Source organism: Chanos chanos, chromosome 16 (genome assembly GCF_902362185.1).
Source record: "Chanos chanos chromosome 16, fChaCha1.1, whole genome shotgun sequence".
Classification (NCBI taxonomy): domain Eukaryota; kingdom Metazoa; phylum Chordata; class Actinopteri; order Gonorynchiformes; family Chanidae; genus Chanos; species Chanos chanos.
This window is the reverse complement of record NC_044510.1, coordinates 1,085,001-1,110,644: the sequence shown is the minus strand read 5'-3', so window position 1 is coordinate 1,110,644 and position 25,644 is coordinate 1,085,001. Positions and strand designations below refer to the sequence as shown.

The window sequence follows — 25,644 nt, the reverse complement described above, 5'->3', positions numbered from 1 at the left end:
TTCTAATCACTCACGACAAATAGTTTAAGATTTTGGGGGGGGGGGGGGTTCCAGTATTTCATTAAACTATAACTCACATAATTCATTAGTCATGACATTTGTCTAAGATGGCATCAGTGACTCTGTCTCTCTGGCCTGATACAGGTCACAAGGATAGTTTTATTATGGGTCAACAATCATTTCAATGACTTCGAAGGCGACACGACCATGACCCGGTTCCTGGAAGAATTTGAGAAGCTTCTAGAATCAGCGGTAAAACTTTCTATTTTCATCTGTGCTTGTGTCTTCCTCCAATATTAGCTTCTCCCTTCAGATCCATCCTGTCTCTTTCTCTGAGGAAGCAAATCTGCTGTCTTGATTTTCTGGTTTATTTGCTGATGTCTGGGCAGGCCTGCGGCCAGCTGCTCAGCGCTGGAGCAGCTCATTCTGCATTACACAGCTCCGCTCAGGCTTGGTCATGGAGAATTACACTGATATTCATTAGAGAGTTTCTCCCCCTGTACTGACTGTTTATGAAGTCAGAGTTTTAAGCTCGGTTAAAAGCCAACGCTTTATAAGAGAACCTAAAACATATGGGACATTGGTTGACATAGGCGAAGTGAATGAACCTAAATTTGTGTGGAAGTGAAATGATTAGTGACTAGGAGGGAACGCTGACTTGTGGTACAGCGCATGCATGTCTGATGTGTGGATGTGTTGGGGTGACGTGTGGATGTGTTGGGGTGACGTGTGGATGTGTTGGGGTGACGTGTGGATGTGTTGGGGTGATGTGTGGATGTGTTGGGGTGATGTGTGGATGTGTTGGGGTGATGTGTGGATGTGTTGGGGTGATGCGTGAAGGTTTGGGGTGATGTGTTGGGGTGATGTGTGGATGTGTTGGGGTGATGTGTGGATGTGTTGGGGTGATGTGTGGATGTGTTGGGGTGATGCGTGAAGGTTTGGGGTGATGTGTTGGGGTGATGTGTGGATGTGTTGGGGTGATGTGTGGATGTGTTGGGGTGATGCGTGAAGGTTTGGGGTGATGTGTTGGGGTGATGTGTGGATGTGTTGGGGTGATGTGTGGATGTGTTGGGGTGATGCGTGAAGGTTTGGGGTGATGTGTTGGGGTGATGTGTGGATGTGTTGGGGTGATGTGTGGATGTGTTGGGGTGATGTGTTGGGGTGATGTGTTGGGGTGATGCGTGAAGGTTTGGGGTGATGTGTTGGGGTGATGTGTGGATGTGTTGGGGTGATGTGTGGATGTGTTGGGGTGATGCGTGAAGGTTTGGGGTGATGTGTTGGGGTGATGTGTGGATGTGTTGGGGTGATGTGTGGATGTGTTGGGGTGATGTGTTGGGGTGATGTGTTGGGGTGATGTGTGGATGTGTTGGGGTGATGTGTGGATGTGTTGGGGTGATGTGTGGATGTGTTGAGTGTAATATCAGAGTTGGGTCTCGTCCCTGCAGAAGATGAAGGGCCATTTGAGGCTGCTGAACATTGCCTGTGCTGCCAAAGCCAAGTGGAGACAGGTGACGCTGCAGAAACCCTCCAGGGAGGCCCCTCTCTCCTTCACCGTGCAAGGAGGGACCGAACGCGGGTTCGGCATCTTCATCGAGACTGTGGAGGAAGGCAGCAAAGCCGCGGAGGCTGGACTCAAACGCGGGGACCAGGTAACACACACACACACACAGACACACACACACACAGACACACACAGACTAACTGCCTGTTTCATATCTCACTAAAACTGTGTTTCTGGGAAAGAGCTTGTGGTTCATCACAGAGCCAATCAGAATGTCAAGTGTAAGATCAGCGTTCAACACGTCAGTGGGAACTTAGTGAAAATAAACGTGTACATCAGCTGTAAATACCGCAGTGTTTCCGTTACAGATTATCTGAGGCTTGATTTGAAACAGAGACTGTGCTAAAGTTGATATGAAACATATCCTACCTTGAGGCCAGTGGTTTACAGTGCGGCGTGCTGTTTATGACCCCGCCCGCTCTCTCTGTGGTGGACGGCCTGTCCTCTTATCAGCGCTCTGCACAGACCTCAGCCTGAGAGTTCTGTCTGTGTGTCCGTCTGTTTATCCATCAGATAATGGAGATAAATGGACAGAACTTTGAGAACATCTCGTTCTCCAAAGCTATGGACATCCTGAAGAACAACACACATCTCTCCCTCACAGTCAAGACCAACATCTTCGGTACGGCAAGTAGCCCACCACTGGGAAGAACCAATACATTTACATGCAGTCTGACCAGTTGCCTTTCCTCAAACGATTAAAAAAGATTCTGTGGAAATGGAGAACTTGTGTGCACGCATACTGTATGCAAACTCACATGCAATTTTTAGATACAGTCTAAGGAGAATATTTGAGCTGAAGCTAGCCACATGAGACATACTTCATATTACTCTGTGTTTTATGAGTATTAGTATAAGTGCTAATGTGAGCACATTACACATTAAAGGTTTTAAGCTAACCATCATATTGTCTCCTGTTCCACTACTCAGTAGGACAGTGATAAAGAAATGTATCATATTTTTTCATTGCACAGATCAGTTCTAAGCATCGTTGGGAACGTAATGAGGATATGTTATGAAACTGTGTTGGGTCAGGATTGATCCTGTCTCAGAATATCTTTTTACGTTTCTCTGATATGTTAATGTTTTTCTTATCCTGCGAGTTACATATTTTCCCTGTTCAACTGTCCAGTGTTTAAGGAACTCCTGAGCCGTATCCAGCTGGAGAGGAAGAACAGTGGTCCTCACATTCCCAAGATCCAGGAGAAGAAAGGGAATCGGTTGTCCATTCCCGACCTGCCCGGGGACATGGAGTTTGACACCGACAGCAAGAGTCACAAAAAGATGAAGGCCAACACGGTGTCTGGCAGCCGCAGCAAGATCCGTAAGATGCTGGGCAAGACGCGTTTTAGCATCCTCCCGCCCAAACCTCTCAGGTACCACCTTCACTCCGGCCGTACTCACGCACGCTCTCACGAAACAGCTCTCCACAGCCCTCGCCCTCAGCCCGGAGAGAGAAGGTTCTGGAAAGTCTTGCACTCTCTCTCCATCTCAGTGGCTGTGTAGACTGTATCATAATTGGTTGAGGTGATATGGTGAAAAAAAAAAAATCTGTATGCAGACTGTCACGAAACATGGCAGGAAATAAATATGGTTTAATTTGCAATAAACCAGTTAAACATTTTACTGATGCACTGTGGAGCTTAAGTGGGCTAAGGTCTCTTTTTCCCCCTGTGATTCAATGCGATTCTCTGTTCATTAAAACACTGCGTGAGATAACGCCATAATGTGAGTGTTTTCTGGGGAGTTAGCACCTGTCGCAGCCTCGTGAAACACTCTCATGTCCCGTCCTGCTCAAACTTAACGCTCAAACGAGTGTGTCCCCCTCTTTCTCCTCACACACAGTGAGAGAGTCAGGAGGGTGAGCGACGCGGTTTGTCTGTAGACTCTGGCCGCTCTGCAGGGACGTGAGACGCTCTGATAAGGTCAAACGAAGCCTCATCATTGGCCTGTTATTAAAGCAGAAATATAGACAGACATGAGCTGTGCAGGACCAGACACATCATATTTACTCCTCAGCAGCACAGCCAGTGTGTATGAGCCAATGCCCCCCCCGCCCCCCCTTCTCTAAAGACAGCAGACAGCCCCCCCCCTCCCGGTCCCAGGTTCGCCAGATGCCTGGCCCTGTCTGTCTTCTCTGAGGAAAGACAGGACGACATGGGCTGTCTGTGAGAGGTCGGGCCGAAGGGCTCCAGCGTGTTGTTTCCAAAGTCGTGAGAGGATTTATTTAACGCATCAGAGACTCCACACACAGGCCACTTTGATCCTGTCTCCAAAGAGGCTTTCATGTGTCCTCTGTACGTGTAGCTTCAGAGGTTGTAAGCGGCAGCTGAAGTGATATGTGGACACAGAGAAGAGTGGACGTTCTGTAGATTGTCAGAGTTTCCCCGAGGGTTAAACATGATTAAAACAAACACTCCTCAAGCATAGCAAAGCTGTCGCCAAACCAGATCCCACCCCCCCACCCCCCTGTTAGAATCCTTCCTCTTCCTCTCAGTGAGGCGTCGGCAGTGCCCTCGGCCTCTGGGTTGGATTGCTCGTGTCTTTCACACTGTTCTCAGATCTGCTTGTGTGTGACGGGCCAAACACCCGCGTACAGTCCCACTCCAGCCCCGCACTCAAGACTGTCACCGCGTCACCCGCTAGACGTTATTTCATGTCTCTGGGAATGATGTTTAAATTACACACGGCTCTGTTCGCGGCTTCACTTGTTAACTGTCGCACGTCCGTGACCCCCCTTTGACCTCCCCAAAAACCAGCGGGTGTCGGCCCGTGATGTCTGGATCATGTCATCAGTGTACTGTAACCTCTGACGCCTCGTGACTAATCCTTTAATCTGCAGCGCTCTGAGCTGCTGAGCTGAAGTTGGCCTGCCGGCGGCTGGGTGACAGACCCAGGCTCCCAGGTGTGTGGAGGAATGATGCGTCTCACTCCTCCATTCGGTACTGCTGAGGAGGCTTCTTTACCTTCAGCAGACCAGCCAGCTCTCTCGTCTAGCTTAGCGTGGTAGTCACGGGTGGATCCAGCAGACGGCACGTTGTTTAGTTGACTAACAGGCTTCATTTCCCTGTCAATATTGTCCCCTCTTCATTTCATAATTACCCCAGAAGTCATCTTACGTCACCATGTCAGCTGCAGTACTTTTCTCATGTCGATAAAGGTCTTTTACAGTCCAAATTTAAAGAATATATAAATGTAACAACAAGACGCTTTTAACGGTTAGTTTGTTTTTCATAACTCTGTCACTAATGCGAGTCATAACAGGAGATTGATTCTCTTTACCCATGTCTCATGACTAACCCGTGCTTTAGACTACATGTTCTGTCTGTCTTTTGACAGTTTTGGTATGTTTTGGTATGTTTTGAAACGGTTTAGTCTAAAAAGAAGAAGAGGTTACATGTTTAACGTAAGCACACGTTTGTGTGTGTCTTTGCATTAATAGTGTTTAAATGTCACACTGTTTGAAATTTTTTTTTTTTTTTAGATTTTTTTCTGCTTGAATTGGACAGCTGGGTTTCCCATCATACTTGTTAACATGCTAAGCCAGTCCGCTGAGCTACAATAGATTGTGCGTGCGCGCGTGTGTGTGTGTTAAGTGCTCAGTCTGGAGTGTCCTGTGTGATGTGGAGAAGGTGCAGAAGCTCTTTGTCTGTCTCTGCTGTTCTCATGACTGCTCTCTCTGTCACTGTCTCTGCCTCATCCACACAGAGGACTGTTTGGGTAAGACCCCTCACACAGCACTGCACTCATCAGCCGTCTGGATGCTCTCTCACACACACACACACACACACACTCACTCTGACAAGACTAGCTGAGTTAATTACAGCAGGAATGCTGTAGCCTGATCTGTGTCCGTAGCATTATGGGTCCTGTATCCAGTCCTGCGTCCACTGGCATGACTGGACTGGTCTGAAGCTGTGAGCAGTGTGTAGCTCCTGTAAAGGGCTTACACATCATTCCTCTGAGTTACCCTGAAACACACACACACACACACACACACACACACACACACACAGAGCAGTGTCAGGACTTATTCTCAGCTTTACAGCCTCTGCTGTCTTCCCATACCCAGCCCTTTTCAACTGCAGCACTCAGGGTCACACACACGCGCACACACACACACACACACACTGAGACTCTCTCTCTCTCTCACACACACACACACACACACACACATACACACACACACACACACACACACACACACACACTGAGACTCTCGCTCTCTCTCACACACACACACACACACACACACACTGAGACTCTTGCTCTCTCTCTCACACACACACACTGAGACTCTCTCTCGCTCTCTCTCACACACACATGCACACACACACACACACACACACACACACACACCCTCTAAACGCCTTTGGGAGTCTCCATCTCCCTATACGTCTGCCCTACTCCAGCCTGAGAGAGAAGAATCATAATGAGACAGAGTGTCCAAAGGTTACATTTAGCATAGTGCACAGACACAAGCCTCCAGCACAGACACAAGCCTCCAGCACAGACACAAGACTCCAGCACAGACAGGGCTCAGTGCACAGACACAAGCCTCCAGCACAGACACAAGACTCCAGCACAGACAGGGCTCAGTGCACAGACACAAGCCTCCAGCACAGACACAAGACTCCAGCACAGACAAGGCTCAGTGCACAGACACAAGCCTCCAGCGCAGACACAAGCCTCCAGCGCAGACACAAGCCTCCAGCACAGACACAAGACTCCAGCACAGACAGGGCTCAGTGCACAGACACAAGCCTCCAGCGCAGACACAAGCCTCCAGCGCAGACACAAGCCTCCAGCACAGACACAAGCCTCCAGCACAGACACAAGACTTCAGCGCAGACACAAGCCTCCAGCGCAGACACAAGCCTCCAGCACAGACACAAGACTCCAGCGCAGACACAAGACTTCAGCACAGACACAAGCCTCCAGCACAGACACAAGACTCCAGCGCAGACACAAGACTTCAGCACAGACACAAGCCTCCAGCGCAGACACAAGCCTCCAGCGCAGACACAAGACTTCAGCACAGACACAAGCCTCCAGCACAGACACAAGCCTCCAGCACAGACACAAGCCTCCAGCACAGACAGGGCTCAGTGCACAGACACAAGACTCCAGCACAGACACAAGCCTCCAGCGCAGACACAAGCCTCCAGCGCAGACACAAGACTCCAGCACAGACACAAGCCTCCAGCGCAGACACAAGCCTCCAGCGCAGACACAAGACTTCAGCACAGACACAAGCCTCCAGCACAGACACAAGCCTCCAGCACAGACACAAGACTCCAGCACAGACAGGGCTCAGTGCACAGACACAAGACTCCAGCACAGACACAAGCCTCCAGCGCAGACACAAGCCTCCAGCGCAGACACAAGACTCCAGCACAGACACAAGACTTCAGCACAGACACAAGACTCCAGCACAGACAGGGCTCAGTGCACAGACACAAGACTCCAGCACAGACACAAGCCTCCAGCGCAGACACAAGCCTCCAGCACAGACAGGGCTCAGTGCACAGACACAAGACTCCAGCACATTCAGGGCTCTGCTCTGGCAGCTGCCTCCTGAAAAGGCTTGGAGAGCCTCCGTCTCCATTCCCATCGCTTTAATGTCACGCCTGTCCTTACTTTGTCCTCTTTTGGATGCGTGTGTGTGTATATGTGTATATGTGTGTGTGTGTGTCTTTGTGGTCGGTGACATTTATTGTGTGTGAAAGCACATTTGATATGTCTGCTTCTCTCTTTGTCTTGTCTTTCCTTTCCTGCTGCATGATCAGTCAAATTAACCATTGCGTTTTGTCCGTGTGCTCAGCAGATTCATGTGTTTGAGTGTGTGGTGTCTGTGTTTAAACATGGTGGGTTTTTTTCAGTGTTCCATTCATACAGTGGCTTATTATTTAAATGTTCCTTTGGAGTGTTTTTTTGCACATTTGAATGAGGTCATTTTCAGAGATATTAACAAACTTTCAGGACGTGGTCATTGACTATGTATGCATGCCTCATGCATAAACACGAGATATGCTGTGTGGAATAGCCCAATCCTGAATTAGCCCAAACTGTCTTCTGTGTGCCGTTCCCATAGTGATGGAGCGGTGGGCCAGTCCCAAGACGACAGCATCGTTGGCACGAAGCAGTGTCGTCATAGCGTCGCTATCATGCCCATCCCTGGCAGTCTCTCCTCCAGCAGCCCTGACCTCCTGCAGCCCACCGCCAGCGTCCTGGACTTCTCCAATCCCTCAGGTGACTGTCTCCTCCACGCAAATCCACACAGGCCCACAGAGCACAGCACATAGACCCCACGGCCCTTAAACCACACAGGGCCACAGAGCACAGCACGTAGACCCCATGGCCCTTAAACCACACAGGCCCACAGAGCACAGCACATAGACCCCACGGCCCTTAAACCACACAGGGCCACAGAGCACAGCACGTAGACCCCATGGCCCTTAAACCACACAGGCCCACAGAGCACAGCACGTAGACCCCATGGCCCTTAAACCACACAGGCCCACAGAGCACAGCACATAGACCCCATGGCCCTTAAACCACACAGGCCCACAGAGCACAGCACGTAGACCCCATGGCCCTTAAACCACACAGGCCCACAGAGCACAGCACATAGACCCCATGGCCCTTAAACCACACAGGCCCACAGAGCACAGCACATAGACCCCATGGCCCTTAAACCACACAGAGCCACAGAGCACAGCACATAGACCCCATGGCCCTTAAACCACACAGGCCCACAGAGCACAGCACATAGACCCCATGGCCCTTAAACCACACAGGCCCACAGAGCACAGCACATAGACCCCATGGCCCTTAAACCACACAGGGCCACAGAGCACAGCACATAGACCCCATGGCCCTTAAACCACACAGGGCCACAGAGCACAGCACATAGACCCCATGGCCCTTAAACCACACAGAGCCACAGAGCACAGCACATAGACCCCGTGGCCCTTAAACAACACAGGGCCACAGAGCACAGCACATAGACCCCATGGCCCTTAAACCACACAGGCCCACAGAGCACAGCCTGTAGACCCCATGGCCCTTAAACCACACAGGCCCACAGAGCACAGCACATAGACCCCATGGCCCTTAAACCACACAGGCCCACAGAGCACAGCACATAGACCCCATGGCCCTTAAACCACACAGGGCCACAGAGCACAGCACATAGACCCCATGGCCCTTAAACCACACAGGCCCACAGAGCACAGCACATAGACCCCGTGGCCCTTAAACCACACAGGGCCACAGAGCACAGCACGTAGACCCCATGGCCCTTAAACCACACAGGCCCACAGAGCACAGCACATAGACCCCGTGGCCCTTAAACCACACAAGAACAAACACCAGAGTCAGACATTGGTGTCTTGATGTTGAGCGTAGTATGTGCTTCAGAGTATAAGCGTTTGATGCTAGTTTAGGAAGTGAAAGGCCCTGGCGTGTCTTTGTAGTGTTTCATAGCAACGAGTGTGTCCTAAACATAAAAAACCAAGCTGTTATTGGCTGAAAACTTGGGCAGTGAAAGTTGAGGAGTGGGTAAGTGAAAGCATATGTTCTGTAGCGCGTTGGCTGTGTGCTGAGGGAGTGTGAGTGAGTGAGTGCTGTTTGAGGTTTTGGCCTGTGCGCTCCTACCCCTTTTCAAAACCTGACTCTGTTTGTTTGGGCCGAGTCGTAAAGATGGACGCCAGCGCATCAGAGTGAGCAGTGTTGTTTCGTCAGGGCATTTCTGTGGCTCCGTCCCATTAATGCAACACCACAGGCAATTCAACTTCATCACGAAACGAGCAATCGGGGCCTGCACACCTCACACACTGGCCGTTTCCCCTGCTCTCCCTCTCCGTTTTCCATCTCAGACGCTCTGGTTATGAAACCGAATTATCGCCATATGAGAAGAATTAAAAGCAAAACGATGAGCCTTTTTTTTTTCTCCCCCTCCTCACTCAGGTCATAATTACTTAACGAACGGAGCCAGGTCCCACAGGACTCTGTTTGTGTGTGCGTGTTTACAGTGTGTGTGTGTTTGGAAAACAGTTTTGATTTATCTTTCCCCAAAAGATTTGTCATCTTTCCACGATCCATGAAGAAAGGCTCTGTGTTGCATTTCAATATGTCACGCACACTTTATGAATATAGTTTCCTTTTCTGGACTCAGAGCATCTTAATCACGGTGTATTAGTAGGTTCTCCTGACTGTTCATCCAGTTATTACTTTCTCTCTTTTTCATATAAAAGAATAGCATCCATTCATTTATTCAGCCCCACTGCAATCCTCTCAAGGGACTGAGAAGCTGTGTGCCTTAACTAATCCACATTTAAACCTGATTTAAATTCCATTAAAACTAGGATATGCGTTTCTTATGAAAGATTACACATATTAGACTCAGTACTGAACAGGTGTTATGTCATGTAATGGAGAGGTAGTGTTGATGCTGTAACATGAAAGTAGAGTGAGAGTAGAGTGGGGTAGAGTGAGAGTAGAGTGAGAGTGGTGTAGAGTGAGAGTGAGGTAGAGTGGGAGCAGGGTAGAGTGAAAGTAGAGTAGAGTGAGGGTAGAGTGAGAGTAGAGTGAGAGTAAAGTGAGAGTGGTGTAGAGTGAGAGTAGAGTGAGAGTAGAGTGAGAGTAGAGTGAGAGTAGATTAGAGTGGTGTAGAGTGAGGTGGAGTGGGAGCGGGGTAGAGTGAAAGTAGAGTAGAGTGAGAGTGGGGTAGAGTGAGAGTAGAGTGAGAGTAGAGTGAGAGTGGGGTAGAGTGAGAGTAGAGTGAGAGTAGAGTGAAAGTAGAGTAGAGTGAGAGTAGGGTGAGAGTAGAGTGAGAGTGGTGTAGAGTGAGAGTAGAGTGAGAGTGGTGTAGAGTGAGGCAGAGTGGGAGCGGGGTAGACTCTGGCTCTGGAGCTGTGTAGAGCTGAGAGCACCGTATGTGTGTGGCTTGTTTAGTCACACACCCTGGCCTAAGTACAGATGACTGTAAAGAAAACTGATTGTTAGGTGGAGCAGTGACAAGTCCTGTTATTTTATTAAATGATGAATTCTCTTCTCTTCTCTTCTCTTCTCTTCTCTTCTCTTCTCTTCTCTTCTCTTCTCTTCTCTCTTCATGCTTGTCCAGCCCTAGGCCTGTATTGTAAGTATGAGCGTCTTGCTTTAATTGCTGTTCATTTTTCCTTCACTGTTTTTTTTTTTTTTTTTTTGGACTGCTGCCCACCCTGTGCTAAGGTTCTTCTCAGTCATACCTACATGCCTGTGTTTCCCTCTTTTTATCTTTCAAAACGCTATTTTCTACTTTGACTTCACTGCACTCTAGGGGTTATTGCACTCTGTGTTATGTGTTTGTGTGCGTGTGTGTGCGTGTGTGTGTGCGTGTGTGTGTGTGTGTGTGTGTGCGCTTTTGTAAATCCTAGTACAGTCTTCTCCCCCAGTAGTGTTTCCAGTGTCTCCTGAGCAGTTGTTCTGTTCAGTGTTGAATAGGTGTAATTCTCTCTCTCAGATACTCCTTGGCTCTGCTGAATGCAAACACAATTGCCTTCATGGCCTTCCAAGCCATTAGTTCAGACTGAATCATTTAAGCTATGATTTAGCTGTAATGACAGCCATAAACATGAGGCTTAGTTTTCCCTGTTCCTCTGCAGAGATGCCCAGTCTGTGTGTTACAGGGTCTGTGAGCCTCGTGATAGCTCCAGTTCCCAGCACATTGAGAGTCCTTCATTGTGTGGCACATCATCAATATGTTGGAAGCATCCTATTAGAAAACAGCCATTCATCCTATTAGAAAACAGCCATTCATCCTATTAGAAAACAGCCATTCATCATATTGTTTCAGCCCGTGTAGAGTCCTGTGTGTAAAACTCTCCATCTTTCCCCGCTAGTGTTTAACAACACTATCTGAATTCTTTCTCACACTCGCACATGCACACACACACTCACCCACACACACACTCACCCACACACACACTCACCCACACACTCACACACACTCACCCACACACACACACACACACACTCACCCACACACACACACACACACAATACACACACACTCACACACACCCACACACACACACACACACACACACACACACACACACACACACACACACACACACACACACTTTTATGTCTCTGTTTTAACCCCTCTCTGGCAGTGCTGTTTGGCACAAACTGGTCTGTATGCCTGATTGATTTGAACACCAGAATATCTGTGATCGTTGCAGGATTTCTGTGCTGTCGGGAGTGGGCGGTTATCTCAGATGATAAATGACCAAAACAAAAGGCAGCTTTTTCTTCTGCTCATTTCAAAGTCTCTCTGTCTGTATTTGATTTCTATAGTCAGTCACCATGCACCTCACAGTGAGTTGCGTCGGTACGAAGGCCACTCGGTTTCTTCTGTGGTACATTCCTCGACAGGCTTGATGATTCTTACACATCGATGGTGTTTGTGACGTCCGCTGTGCTGTTCTCTTCCGGCAGACATTCCAGACCAGGTGATCCGCGTCTTTAAGGCTGACCAGCAAAGCTGCTACATCATCATCAGTAAAGACACCACCGCCAAAGATGTGGTGTCTCATGTGGTGAATGAGTTTGGGCTGCCGGCCTCCCCCGAGTCCTTCTCTCTCTGCGAGGTGTCCATTAGCCCAGAGGGCGTCATCAAACAGAGGCGGCTGCCCGACCAGCTCTCCAAACTGGCCGATCGGATACAGCTCAACGGCAGGTAAGCCTTTTAACCAGAGGTCCTGATCCGCTCAGGGGGACGGGATGATAATGTCCATGAGCTTCGTTCTCGCCCGAGCTCTTTAACCCTCGAGTCATCGCTCAGTCAGACATTAAGTGTTCAGATGATGCCAGCCGGGTTCACACCGGGGACCTATATCTGGACTCTAGTTGTTAAAATAATGAATCATAAGAGTATGAATTGATAAATGTAATATTTACCACACATTCACAGTTGTCTGATTAAACCTTTTTTCTGATGTTGATTGGTTAAAGCTTGTGCTTTAAAGCCCATGTGCTAGATTCTGATTGGTGTAGTCAGAGGACTGTGGGATAGCAGAGTCCTCCAGCTGACAGAGATGCTGTTAAGTCTGCAGTATGCTCCCGGTGTCGTCACTGTCTGGTCTCTGTGGTATATCTCACTTCACACACAACCTGTGTATGCATGTGTGTGTGTGTCTGTTATGGGTCTCCCATTTGCCTCTAATGCCCTTTTCTGTTAGCCTTTTTCAAAAATGGATGCTTCTCTTCCCAGTGGACTGGCTCCAACTAGGTTAGGATAAATATTTTATCCTGAATGGGTTTGCTCTGCCTGTCTGCAGGCTGCCTGCCTGGAATTATTCATTTAGTAAGACAGCCCCTCTCACAGCACAGCAGCTCAGAGAGAGGAAATGGAAGCCCTGCAGCCATCCTCTTCATCATCACAAACACACCAGCCATCTTCCTCTTCATCATCACAAACACACCAGCCGTCTTCCTCTTCATCATCACAAACACACCAGCCATCTTCCTCTTCATCATCACAAACACACCAGCCATCTTCCTCTTCATCCTCACAAACACACCAGCCATCTTCCTCTTCATCCTCACAAACACACCAGCCATCCTCCTCTTCATCATCACAAACACACAAACACACCAGCCATCCTCCTCTTCATCATCACAAACACACAGGAGGGAAAAAAGACAATGGACATGTCCAGACGTCCCTGTGCTATGCAGTGGCAGTCCAGTATGCCGGCTAGCGTCTGAGTACGGTTCCTCTCTGAGTGGTGTGAATTTTAGTCAGGGGTTGAGAAGGGCTGTGGTCATGTGACAGGGTAAGATAATCTAGCACAAGCACAGTACTGGAGACTCTTCTCTTCTCTCAGATTCTGAGGGTCCCGCTGCAGCAGAAGCTGTGTTTGCTTTAGCTGATACTGAGCGAGAGTGTCTCTGCAGGTTTTATTCATGCTGAAGCCACGGGCTGGTGCCTTTCCTGATGTCCTGTGACAAACAGCGATGATAAAGGTTCCTGATTGTTAGTCATTCATTCTGTTACGGCCACTTCAGCGGACCTTTACACCACCGCTGTGTTAAACAGAACACTGACATTGTGAGGACACAGTCACTGAACACCAAAAGATCCTTATAAATGTGTTTGTTTTCAAGCAGTGCATTCAAGGTTCAGCTGCACTCGAACACACACACACACACACACACATACACACACACACATTAAGAGCCCATTAGCAGCAGTGCTCTAGGATGCTGGTCTTGGATGTTCTCCCAGACTAAGAGAGTATCAGAGAAAATGTCTTGTCCCCTCCCCTCCCCTCCACCCTCTCTCTCTCTCTCTTTCCCCTGAGGAAAATGTTTAACTGCTGTCAGATCACCAAAAAAACCTCTCACTCCACTCGCAGTTTGGTATTGAGACAGGACGCCCTCACCGCAAATTATACCAACAAGACCAGACTTGGCCTCCGTGGTGCAGCAGGAGCAGCAGTGTTGTAAATTCCAGTGTGATGTGGAAGAGTAACCCACTGGAAATTCTTTGGAGAATCTACATTGTTAGTGCATTGTGTTTGGTAGGAAAAGCCTCATATTTAAGTAGATAAAACAGATGCGTGTCTGATAGGGGTCCGCTGCTGAGCTGTAAAAAGATGCTGTCAGGACCGCAGGCTGTGGAGCTGTTTTTTTGGCGTCTCGTACGGTGTCGGAGGAACCACCCGGACGTGTTGTCTCCTCTAAATCTCTGCTGTGTGTCTCTCTGTGTGTTCAGGTACTACCTGAAAAACAACATGGAAACGGAGACCCTCTGTTCGGACGAGGATGCTCAGGACCTCCTGCGGGAGAGCCAGATCAGCCTCCTCCAGCTCAGCACAGTGGAGGTGGCCGCCCAGCTCTCCATGCGTGACTTCAGCCTCTTCCGAAACATCGAGTCCACCGAGTATGTGGACGACCTGTTCAAGCTCGACCCGGGCGGCGGGGCCGGCCGCCTTAAACAGTTTGAAGAGGTCATTAACCAGGAGACCTTCTGGGTCGCCACGGAGATCCTGCGTGAGGCTAACGTGCTCAAACGGATGAAGACCATCAAGCATTTCATAAAGATCGCCCTACACTGCCGCGAATGCAAGAACTTCAACTCCATGTTCGCCATCATCAGGTAAATCAGACTACTGCATCTGATTAACCTTTCTACTTTCAGTTCTCTCTTTCTTTCTCTCTCTCTCTCTCTTTCTATCTCTCTCTCTCTTTCTCTCTCTCTCTCTCTCTCTCTATTTTCTATCTCTTTCTCTCTCTCTCTTTCTCTCTTTCTCTCTCTCTCTCTCTCTCTATTTCTATCTCTTTCTCTCTCTCTCTTTCTCTCTTTCTCTCTTTCTCTCTCTCTCTCTCTCTTTCTCTCTTTCTCTCTCTCTCTCTCTCTTTCTCTCTCTCTCCCTCTGTCTCTCTCTTTCTCTCTCTCTCTTTCTATCTCTCTCTTTCTATCTCTCTCTCTCTTTCTCTCTATTTCTATCTCTATTTCTATCTCTTTCTATCTCTCTCTTTCTATCTCTCTCTCTCTTTCTCTCTCTCTCTCTCTCTCTCTCTCTCGCTCCCTCTCTCTCTCTCTCGCTCCCTCTCTCTCTCTCTCTCTTTCTATCTCTCTCTCTCTTTCTCTCTCTCTCTCTCTCTCTCTCTCTCTTTCTTGCTGCCTCTCAATCTTCAGCCTCTTTCTCTTTCACTCACACAGTCTCTTTTACCTCTCATTCTCTCTCTTTTTCTCTCTCACTCTCCCCCTAATCTGCGTTCATAGCTTCATCTCTGGAACAAACGAGCTCATTTTGTATGATATTGATTGCATATGCCCGCTCCCAGAGCACCGCCTTCCTCCGCTGCCTCACTAAATCAATACGCCTATTGTTAAGTAGCTTTGTAAACACGGTGACGTCATGTGGAAGTTGTTTTTTCGCAGGCTGCGTCTTAGCAGCATATGTATGGACCGGCTGTATGTCATGCGGTCTGTTACACAGTGCCAGTGACCTAGGTTGCTAGTGCGGCGTTGACAATAGGGGCTTTTTTTATGGAGCGTGGGCTCTGGGCTTTCTGCTTATGGCTGTAGCACGGCTTGGGAAAGTCCGCCTCCAGCTGTCCTGGCTGCACTTCTCATGACACTGCTCTACATTTATGTAAAATGACACCCACTCAGACAGCTAGCAAACCCTAAGCTGATTTACCATAAGGACGGCCATAAGGTCACTCACGCACCGACATGGTTTCATTCAGACGAGGCTTTGACAATTAAAGCTGCGATTCCCATAAACTAAAATGAGGAAGTTGTCTGCACTCCCGCGGTATTTTTGGAAGAGGGTTTGTGAGAATCAGCGCTTTAGAGCTCTGAGGCTGTTCCATCTGAACGTCCGTGCTCATAACTTCCCAGTAGAGGATGCTGGGCTAATTCTGTCATGAAGGTGTAGAGCACTCCCGTGGCGTCCTTCAGTCCATTCTGATATGAACACTTCAGTCCACAGAACTGTTCCAGCAGCTTCCTGTATGTTTTCCCCAGTGGACAGGCCTCTGACTGTCTGTATGGCTTTAGTGGACAGGGCCAGTGGACAGGCCTGTCTCTGACTGTCTGTATGGCTTTAGTGGACAGGGCCAGTGGACAGGTCTCTCTGACTGTCTGTATGGCTTTAGTGGACAGGGCCAGTGGACAGGCCTGTCTCTGACTGTCTGTATGGCTTTAGTGGACAGGGCCAGTGGACAGGTCTCTCTGACTGTCTGTATGGCTTTAGTGGACAGGGCCAGTGGACAGGCCTGTCTCTGACTGTCTGTATGGCTTTAGTGGACAGGGCCGGTGGACAGGTCTCTCTGACTGTCTGTATGGCTTTAGTGGACAGGGCCAGTGGACAGGCCTTCCTCTTACTGTCTGTATGGCTTTAGTGGACAGGGCCAGTGGACAGGCCTTCCTCTTACTGTCTGTATGGCTTTAGTGGACAGGGCCAGTGGACAGGTCTCTCTGACTGTCTGTATGGCTTTAGTGGACAGGGCCAGTGGACAGGCCTCTGTCTGACTGTCTGTATGGCTTTAGTGGACAGGGCCAGTGGACAGGTCTCTCTGACTGTCTGTATGGCTTTAGTGGACAGGGCCAGTGGACAGGCCTTCCTCTTACTGTCTGTATGGCTTTAGTGGACAGGGCCAGTGGACAGGCCTGTCTCTGACTGTCTGTATGGCTTTAGTGGACAGGGCCAGTGGACAGGTCTCTCTGACTGTCTGTATGGCTTTAGTGGACAGGGCCAGTGGACAGGTCTCTCTGACTGTCTGTATGGCTTTAGTGGACAGGGCCGGTGGACAGGCCTGTCTCTGACTGTCTGTATGGCTTTAGTGGACAGGGCCAGTGGACAGGTCTCTCTGACTGTCTGTATGGCTTTAGTGGACAGGGCCGGTGGACAGGCCTTCCTCTGACTGTCTATATGGCTTTAGTGGACATGTCTTTCAGAATGCAGAGGCTGGAGTCCAGAGGAGCTCTCTGTTAATCGATTCTCACTTCCTTTGTATTCTTGAGTGGGGTTGAGCACAAATCCCTCTTAAGGCTTTTGGCCAAAGACTTCAGTACAGTGAGTTGACCTGGTCTGACCCATTTCCCTTTGTGTGTGTGTGTGTGTGTGTGTGTGTGTGTGTGTGTGTGTGTGTGTGTGTATGGTGTGTGTATGGTGTGTGTGTGTGTGTGTGTGTGTGTGTGTGTGTGTGTGTGTGTTGCAGTGGGCTGAACCTGGCGCCGGTGGCTCGGCTGCGGAGCTCCTGGGATAAACTTCCGAGCAAGTACGAGAAGCTTTTCCGTGACTTGCAAGACATCTTTGACCCATCGCGGAACATGGCAAAGTACCGGAACATTCTGAGCAGTCAAAGTGTCCAGCCTCCCATCATCCCGCTGTTCCCTGTGGTCAAGAAGGACCTGACCTTCCTGCATGAAGGTGAGTGTTTGCACACACGTAACATGTTTTGCCTTGACTGCAGACAGTGTGATTGCTGAAGAGTTTTTAAAGCTTGTCTGAAAGCTTGCTCCCCTTCACAAACGAACAAAACAAGACCAGTGTAACCATGGTTATGTTCGTGTGCAGCTCAGTTTTGGCAGAAACGACACTAGTATAATTACACTTTATTTACAGACAGTCCACATGCCCGCACAGCACAGAGGACAGAAAGAATGAATGAATGAATGAATGAATGAATGAATGAATGAAGCATTAGTCAGAACACCGAAGAGGGCAGTAACCAATCAGATTAGCTCTTGGACCTTGAGCTTTTGGGCTGTTTAAATCTGTATGTTGTCATAAGTCTGAAGGTTACTCCATCTCTCACTACTTCTCTCCATTCACCGACCTTTCATTTCTCCTTTTCCACCTCAGCATTTCTCACAGGCTGTGGAAGTGAAGATAACATAGAGAAGTAATCTTTTATGGGGTGGAGATTTATAATGGTGACCAGCTGTGTTTCAAACAGAAGTTACCCAGACAGAGACAGTGTAGTGGAATTTGGCCCATTAGGGAACCATTCTGACACATCACAGATGCATTGTTCCAGCTTTCTCTCATGTGCCGTCTCCTGTTGTTCATGTCCTTTTCTGTTGTGACAGACTTCTCAATGACAGATTTCCTTGTATGAAGGAAACGATGAAAGTGTCATAGGTGTAACTGAGAACAGTTAACATTTATGCACTCACACAGTCTCTGTCAAATGGACTAGTTACTGGTACAGCATGAATGACCCTGATCTGGGCCTCGATATTTGGTTAAATGTTGAACTATTGTATGTCTCATTACGTAACAGTGACAGTATAAGAGAAACCTTGGTCTCAACCATCAGTAAACCTAATGCAAAATGACACCGGGCCACAGTCCAGAATACACCTGGACTGTCCATAACTGTTGTAATTTCTGTGTATATTTAAATAAAAGGGTCTTAAATTACAGTATATACAGAATATGCACAAGAGTATCATACAGTATTCCCCATAGTCTTTAAGTAAGCCTCAAAGACCGAGCCACACAGAGAGAGACAGAGAGAGAGAGAGAGAGAAACGCTTGTATGTTAATGGTGAATCTCTGTAGGGAATGACACGTTTGTGATAATGTTAATGGTGAATCTCTGTAGGGAATGACACTTTTGTGATATTGTTAATAGTGAATCTCCGTAGGGAATGACATGTTTGTGATAATGTTAATAGTGAATCTCTGTAGGGAATGACACGTTTGTGATAATGTTAATGGTGAATCTCTGTAGGGAATGACACGTTTGTGAAAATGTTAATGGTGAATCTCCGTAGGGAATGACATGTTTGTGATAATGTTAATGGTGAATCTCTGTAGGGAATGACACTTTTGTGATAATGTTAATGGTGAATCTCTGTAGGGATTGAGACGTTTGTGATAATGTTAATAGTGAATCTCTGTAGGGAATGACACGTTTGTGATAATGTTAATAGTGAATCTCCGTAGGGAATGACATGTTTGTGATAATGTTAATAGTGAATCTCTGTAGGGAATGACACGTTTGTGATAATGTTAATAGTGAATCTCTGTAGGGAATGACACTTTTGTGATAATGTTAATGGTGAATCTCTGTAGGGAATGACATGTTTGTGATAATGTTAATAGTGAATCTCTGTAGGGAATGACATGTTTGTGATAATGTTAATAGTGAATCTCCGTAGGGAATGACACATTTGTGATAATGTTAATGGTGAATCTCTGTAGGGATTGAGACGTTTGTGATAATGTTAATAGTGAATCTCTGTAGGGATTGAGACGTTTGTGATAATGTTAATGGTGAATCTCTGTAGGGAATGACATGTTTGTGATAATGTTAATGGTGAATCTCTGTAGGGAATGACACATTTGTGATAATGTTAATGGTGAATCTCTGTAGGGAATGACACGTGTGTGATAATGTTAATAGTGAATCTCTGTAGGGAATGACACTTTTGTGATAATGTTAATGGTGAATCTCTGTAGGGAATGACACGTTTGTGATAATGTTAATGGTGAATCTCTGTAGGGAATGACACGTTTGTGATGATGTTAATGGTGACTCTCTGTAGGGAATGACATGTTTGTGATAATGTTAATGGTGAATCTCTGTAGGGAATGACATGTTTGTGATAATGTTAATAGTGAATCTCTGTAGGGAATGACACGTTTGTGATAATGTTAATGGTGAATCTCTGTAGGGAATGACACGTGTGTGATAATGTTAATGGTGAATCTCTGTAGGGAATGACACGTTTGTGATAATGTTAATGGTGAATCTCTGTAGGGAATGACACGTGTGTGATAATGTTAATGGTGAATCTCTGTAGGGAATGACATGTTTGTGATGATGTTAATAGTGAATCTCTGTAGGGAATGACACGTTTGTGATAATGTTAATAGTGAATCTCTGTAGGGAATGACATGTTTGTGATAATGTTAATGGTGAATCTCTGTAGGGAATGACATGTTTGTGATAATGTTAATGGTGAATCTCTGTAGGGAATGACACGTTTGTGATAATGTTAATGGTGAATCTCTGTAGGGAATGACACGTTTGTGATGATGTTAATAGTGAATCTCTGTAGGGAATGACACGTTTGTGATAATGTTAATAGTGAATCTCTGTAGGGAATGACATGTTTGTGATAATGTTAATGGTGAATCTCTGTAGGGAATGACATGTTTGTGATAATGTTAATGGTGAATCTCTGTAGGGAATGACATGTTTGTGATAATGTTAATGGTGAATCTCTGTAGGGAATGACACGTTTGTGATAATGTTAATGGTGAATCTCTGTAGGGAGTGACACATTTGTGATGATGTTAATGGTGAATGTCTGTAGGGAATGACACGTGTGTGGACGGCCTGGTGAACTTTGAGAAGCTGAGGATGATCGCCAAGGAGATTCGCCACGTGGTCCGCCTGACCTCTGCCAACATGGACCCGGCACTCATGTTCAGACAGAGGTGGGTGTCCGCGTGGTCTGGTCTCACCTCAGGAGACCATCCATATGTCCACACAGCCATCAGAAATAAGCCCCGCCCCTCAGCCCTGTACTCCCCTCACACCGCACTGACAGACACACCCCCAGGACTCACTGTGTCAGGCATAAGCCCTGCCCCTCACACCGCACTGACAGACACACCCCCAGGACTCACTGTGTCAGGCATAAGCCCCGCCCCTCACACTGCACTGACTGACACACTCCCAGGACTCACTGTGTCAGGCATAAGCCCCGCCCCTCACACTGCACTGACAGACACACCCCCAGGACTCACTGTGTCAGGCATAAGCCCCGCCCCTCACACCGCACTGACCGACACACCCCCAGGACTCACTGTGTCAGGCATAAGCCCCGCCCCTCACACTGCACTGACAGACACACCCCCAGGACTCACTGTGTCAGGCGTAAGCCCCGCCCCTCAGCCCTGCACTCCCCTCACACTGCACTGACAGACACACCCCAGGACTCACTGTGTCAGGCATAAGCCCCGCCCCTCACACTGCACTGACAGACACACCCCCAGGACTCACTGTGTCAGGCATAAGCCCCGCCCATCACACTGCACTGACAGACACACCCCCAGGACTCACTGTGTCAGGCGTAAGCCCCGCCCCTCAGCCCTGCACTCCCCTCACACTGCACTGACAGACACACCCCCAGGACTCACTGTGTCAGGCATAAGCCCCGCCCCTCACACCGCACTGACCGACACACCCCCAGGACTCACTGTGTCAGGCATAAGCCCCGCCCCTCACACTGCACTGACAGACACACCCCCAGGACTCACTGTGTCAGGCGTAAGCCCCGCCCCTCAGCCCTGCACTCCCCTCACACTGCACTGACAGACACACCCCCAGGACTCACTGTGTCAGGCATAAGCCCCGCCCATCACACTGCACTGACCGACACACCCCCAGGACTCACTGTGTCCGGCACTGTGTGCTCTTTGTTTCCTTTGGTCTTTGTGTCTGCTCATACTGTTGGGGAGTTTCCTTTGTGCGTGTGTGTGTTTATGTGTGCATGCGCACAGGTGTGTGCGTGTGTGTGCGCGCGTGTGTGTATGCATGACTGTGTGTGTGTGTGCGTGTGTGTCTGTGTGTTTAAGTGTACGTGTGTGCAGGTGTGTGCGTCATGTGTATGGGCGTGTGTGTATGCATGACTGTGTGTGTGTGTGTGTGAGACTGTATTCTCTCTCTGACTGTCTCTCTACTTCACGTTCCTTCCCCTCTGTCGTCATGCGCTTCTCATTTACAGGAAGAAGAGGTGGAAAAGTTTAGGGTAAGTGGTCTGGTGCCGTGTGTGATTCTTCACATCTCGCATGTCCTTCAAACGACTCCTCATCAGTAACCCCCGGGGTTGGGCAGTATTACAGACAAGCCTTATACATCAGGGTATTACAAATCAACACTGGTGTATCAAACTCCAGGCCCACTGCCTCATTCCATGCAGCCCCTGTGAACTTAACAGACCCGCCAAAAATAATATTGATACGGCCCATCGTTGATGACACAACCAGCACTGTTACAGTAGAGCAGTACTGGTGATATGATCTTTGACTCCAACTCCCAGAATGCATCACCAGCTGTGCGCACACAGACCACCGTGCCAACACTTAGCATCGTTCTCATTTCCAGTGAACCATTTCCATGTCAAAGAAAGGAAAGTTAGTGGAGAGGGAGGAGGAGAGGGAGTAGATGTTTGTTGGTAGTGGAGATAAACAGGTGTGGTTTAGTGTGGACGCGGTGATAGCGTAACTGTCCTGTCTTCTCATTACTATCACTACGACACAAGACGTGAAGCCAAATATGCCCACCTGCCTCACAAACACAAACAACACCAAGTTTTTACAATATCACAAACGGCCTTCACACACAACAGAGTGTGTTTACTCTAGCAACGGGACAGAAAGCAGCGTCTTTCTTTGATTATTATTTATTATTACTGGAAAACTAGCCAAGACATCCAGGCCTTTTGAAATCCTGTATTAATCAGCATAATAAGTTGTATAATTGTGTTTACAGCTAAATCAACCAACCCTTCTTTCTGCTCTCAGAGCTTAGAGTATGGGTGTAAACTGTGTCAGTCTAGAGCTGAGCTAGTTATGTAAGTTAAGAAATGAATACATGGCCTTGCACTTTCATTTTCCTTGAGGACAAAAGAAAAATACCCCTGTGGCCCAGTCTCAGGTTGACTTTCACAGCCCTAATCTACAGTGTTTTTGTTTGTTTACTGTTAGAGTAGTAAGCAGGGGGGTATTCCAGAAAGCAGGTTTAGTGAAAATGAGTTAGTTAACTCACAGCAAGTAGTAAACCTCCTAATAGAGGAGCCCTATATATATATATATATATATATATATATATATATATATATATATATATATTTGTATGTTTATATATATATGTATGTATATATATGTACGAGTGATGCCGTGGACCCTGGGAATGTTCCCGTCAGTATGACTAAATGAAAATGCTGGTAGCGCCCAACCCTAACCTCCATTCATCCTCATCCTTTCACCCCCACTCAAACGGGACAAGCATGTCTGTTACAGCGCTGTTCCCGCGAGCGTGTCCGTGTGGGTGCCCGTCGGAACGGTCTGCTTGTCTTACGTCATCTCCTAACACTTTTGGTTCCACTTAACGTTGCGTTTTGGTTTGTTTCTTATTTTGGTCAGTTTATTCAGAGTATACACTGCATGGTGCATCGTGAACTTCAAAGCATGGCTGCATTGCCCCCGCCCCCCCCACCTCAAGTCATGTTTTTTTGGTTGTTGTTGTTGATGTTTAACAGCCGACTTCTCTGACCAGCTGTAACCGCATTGTATCATAAAGTCGGACAGCGGCATGCGTTTGAGACCAGACCGCGTGCAGTCATGAACAGACACGACACGGATGATGACCTCGTCAGAACAAGAATGCTGCTCGTCACTTTGCACATGTCAGAGAGAGTCATGGCATGCGGTTTTTGGAATAATCACACGTGTGTCCATGAGCGTGTTCGTGCATGTCCGTGTCTGCGTTTGTGTGTCCGTCGGAGATCTGACGTGCTTTCCCATAATTCCACAGGTCTTTGAGTCAGGGCAGTACCAACTCCAACATGTTGGACGTTCAGAGCGGACACAAGAAGCGCGTGCGACGCAGTTCTCTGCTCAACGCTAAGAAACTGTACGAGGACGCCCAAATGGCGCGCAAGGTGAAGCAGTACCTGTGCAATCTGCAGGTGGAGACGGACGAGGAGAAGTTCCAGATCATGTCCTTACAGTGCGAGCCGGCCTACAGCACCCGTAAGTACACAGCGCATCGCCCTCCGTCTCAGTATTACTGCGTGTTCACAAATCTCGGCCGAGCGCTGGGAACAGCTGAACAGACAGGAACGCCTGACACAGAACCAGTAATTGCCTTTTAATGGGTCTTAAATAATGAGCCGCTTGGCACACGCTGGGTGATGAATCACAGTGTGGAACAGTTTACCTCCCACTGCCACCCTGTGGCCAGTAACGGTTACTGCTTTTAAGAGGACAATTAGTCAGTTTTCCCTGTCTGCCTTTGAGGCCCATGTGTCAATGTACTGGTCTGCAGGCATAACCCAATTATACTTTTACTTTGCCTGTTTGTTCGCTCATTTTGAAATCTGTAAATAATATTACATGTAATAAATGTGAGTGTGTGTATGTGTACACACACTTGTGAATTGAAACACTAAATGGTTAGCCAGCATAGTTACATGAACTCATTTGGGTTGTGAATTATTGCTTTTAATCAGTTTGTTCATGTAGGGGATTTTTGTATATTACTGTCTGGGTGAAAATGGATTTCTGCCTGTGACCAATTAGAGAGAAGCTGTATCCTAGTTTTTTCTCACATGCCTCAAATCCCTTTCATTCACTTCACAATGAACTCTCACTGTCTGTCTGACTGTGATTACCGCTTTGAGCCTGTGTTTACTGTGTCCATTCTGATACTTTTTTGGGAAGTAGTGAATTAAAATAAGGTGTGTCCCCCTTTCTGCCATGCACAGTGTCGAAGAACCTCAGCGAGAGGAGGTCGACCAAATCCGACATGTCCCCTGTGATCATGCGCTCCACCCTGTCTTCAGGCAGATCCCAAAACCGTATGTCTCAGGTTCTCCAGGTGCCCCCTGTCAGCCTCTACCCGCTCCGCAAGAAAAGCCTCGCCAAGGACCTGGCTGCAGCTCACAGTGAGCACCCCCAACACCCAGACACTGATCTCAGACCTGTACCACACACACATATTTTACTCTCTGATCTCAGACCTGTACCACACACACACATTTTACTCTCTGGTCTGAGACCTGTACCACACACACACATTTTACTCTTTGATCTCAGACCTGTACCACACACACACATTTTACTCTCTGATCTCAGACCGGTACCACACACACATTTTACTCTCTGATCTCAGACCTGTACCACACACACAAATTTTACTCTCTGATCTCAGACCTGTACCACACACATTTTACTCTCTGATCTCAGACCTGTACCACACACACACATTTTACTCTCTGATCTCAGACCTGTACCACACACACACATTTTACTCTCTGATCTCAGACCTGTACCACACACACACATTTTACTCTCTGATCTCAGACCTGTACCACACACACACATTTTACTCTCTGATCTCAGACCTGTACCACACACACACATTTTACTCTCTGATCTCAGACCTGTACCACACACACACATTTTACTCTCAGGTCTGAGATCTCTGACTGTGAGATTGTGAGGATGTGCTAGTGCAGTATGCTTGTTTACCAAAGTAAAGTGTTACGTTCATGTTAAGCTTAACCCGTATGTATGGTGTATGTGTATAAGCTGATAGGCTGTCTGGCTTGGTTGTTTATTAAAGTGTTACGTTCATGGTAAGCTTAACCCATATGTATGGTGTGTGTGTGTAAGCTGATAGGCTGTCTGGCTTGGTTGTTTATTAGAGTGTTACGTTCATGGTAAACTTAACCCATATGCATACGTGTGTGTGTAAGCTGATAGGCTGTCTGGCTTGGTTCTGTAGGTTCCAGTTCTCCTCAGGTGGTAAAGAAGCCGGTCAGTTCAGCG

At 47.8% G+C, this 25,644-nt stretch overlaps 1 protein-coding gene across 1 annotated transcript in view; it reads left to right on the top strand.

Annotated features, from left to right (window-relative positions):
• Positions 1 to 25,644, top strand: part of rapgef6 (Rap guanine nucleotide exchange factor (GEF) 6) — an 83,653-nt gene that overhangs the window by 52,346 nt on the left and 5,663 nt on the right. Inside the window, exons 13-26 of the mRNA XM_030793853.1 lie at positions 145 to 252; positions 1,446 to 1,649; positions 2,075 to 2,183; positions 2,694 to 2,937; positions 7,656 to 7,813; positions 10,689 to 10,703; positions 12,047 to 12,287; positions 14,328 to 14,711; positions 17,288 to 17,499; positions 20,400 to 20,523; positions 21,816 to 21,839; positions 23,627 to 23,844; positions 24,579 to 24,758; positions 25,601 to 25,644. The exon at positions 25,601 to 25,644 is cut by the window's right edge and continues 97 nt beyond it. Coding sequence (XP_030649713.1) covers positions 145 to 252; positions 1,446 to 1,649; positions 2,075 to 2,183; positions 2,694 to 2,937; positions 7,656 to 7,813; positions 10,689 to 10,703; positions 12,047 to 12,287; positions 14,328 to 14,711; positions 17,288 to 17,499; positions 20,400 to 20,523; positions 21,816 to 21,839; positions 23,627 to 23,844; positions 24,579 to 24,758; positions 25,601 to 25,644 — 2,265 coding nt within the window. The remainder of the gene's footprint in view (positions 1 to 144; positions 253 to 1,445; positions 1,650 to 2,074; positions 2,184 to 2,693; positions 2,938 to 7,655; positions 7,814 to 10,688; positions 10,704 to 12,046; positions 12,288 to 14,327; positions 14,712 to 17,287; positions 17,500 to 20,399; positions 20,524 to 21,815; positions 21,840 to 23,626; positions 23,845 to 24,578; positions 24,759 to 25,600) is intronic.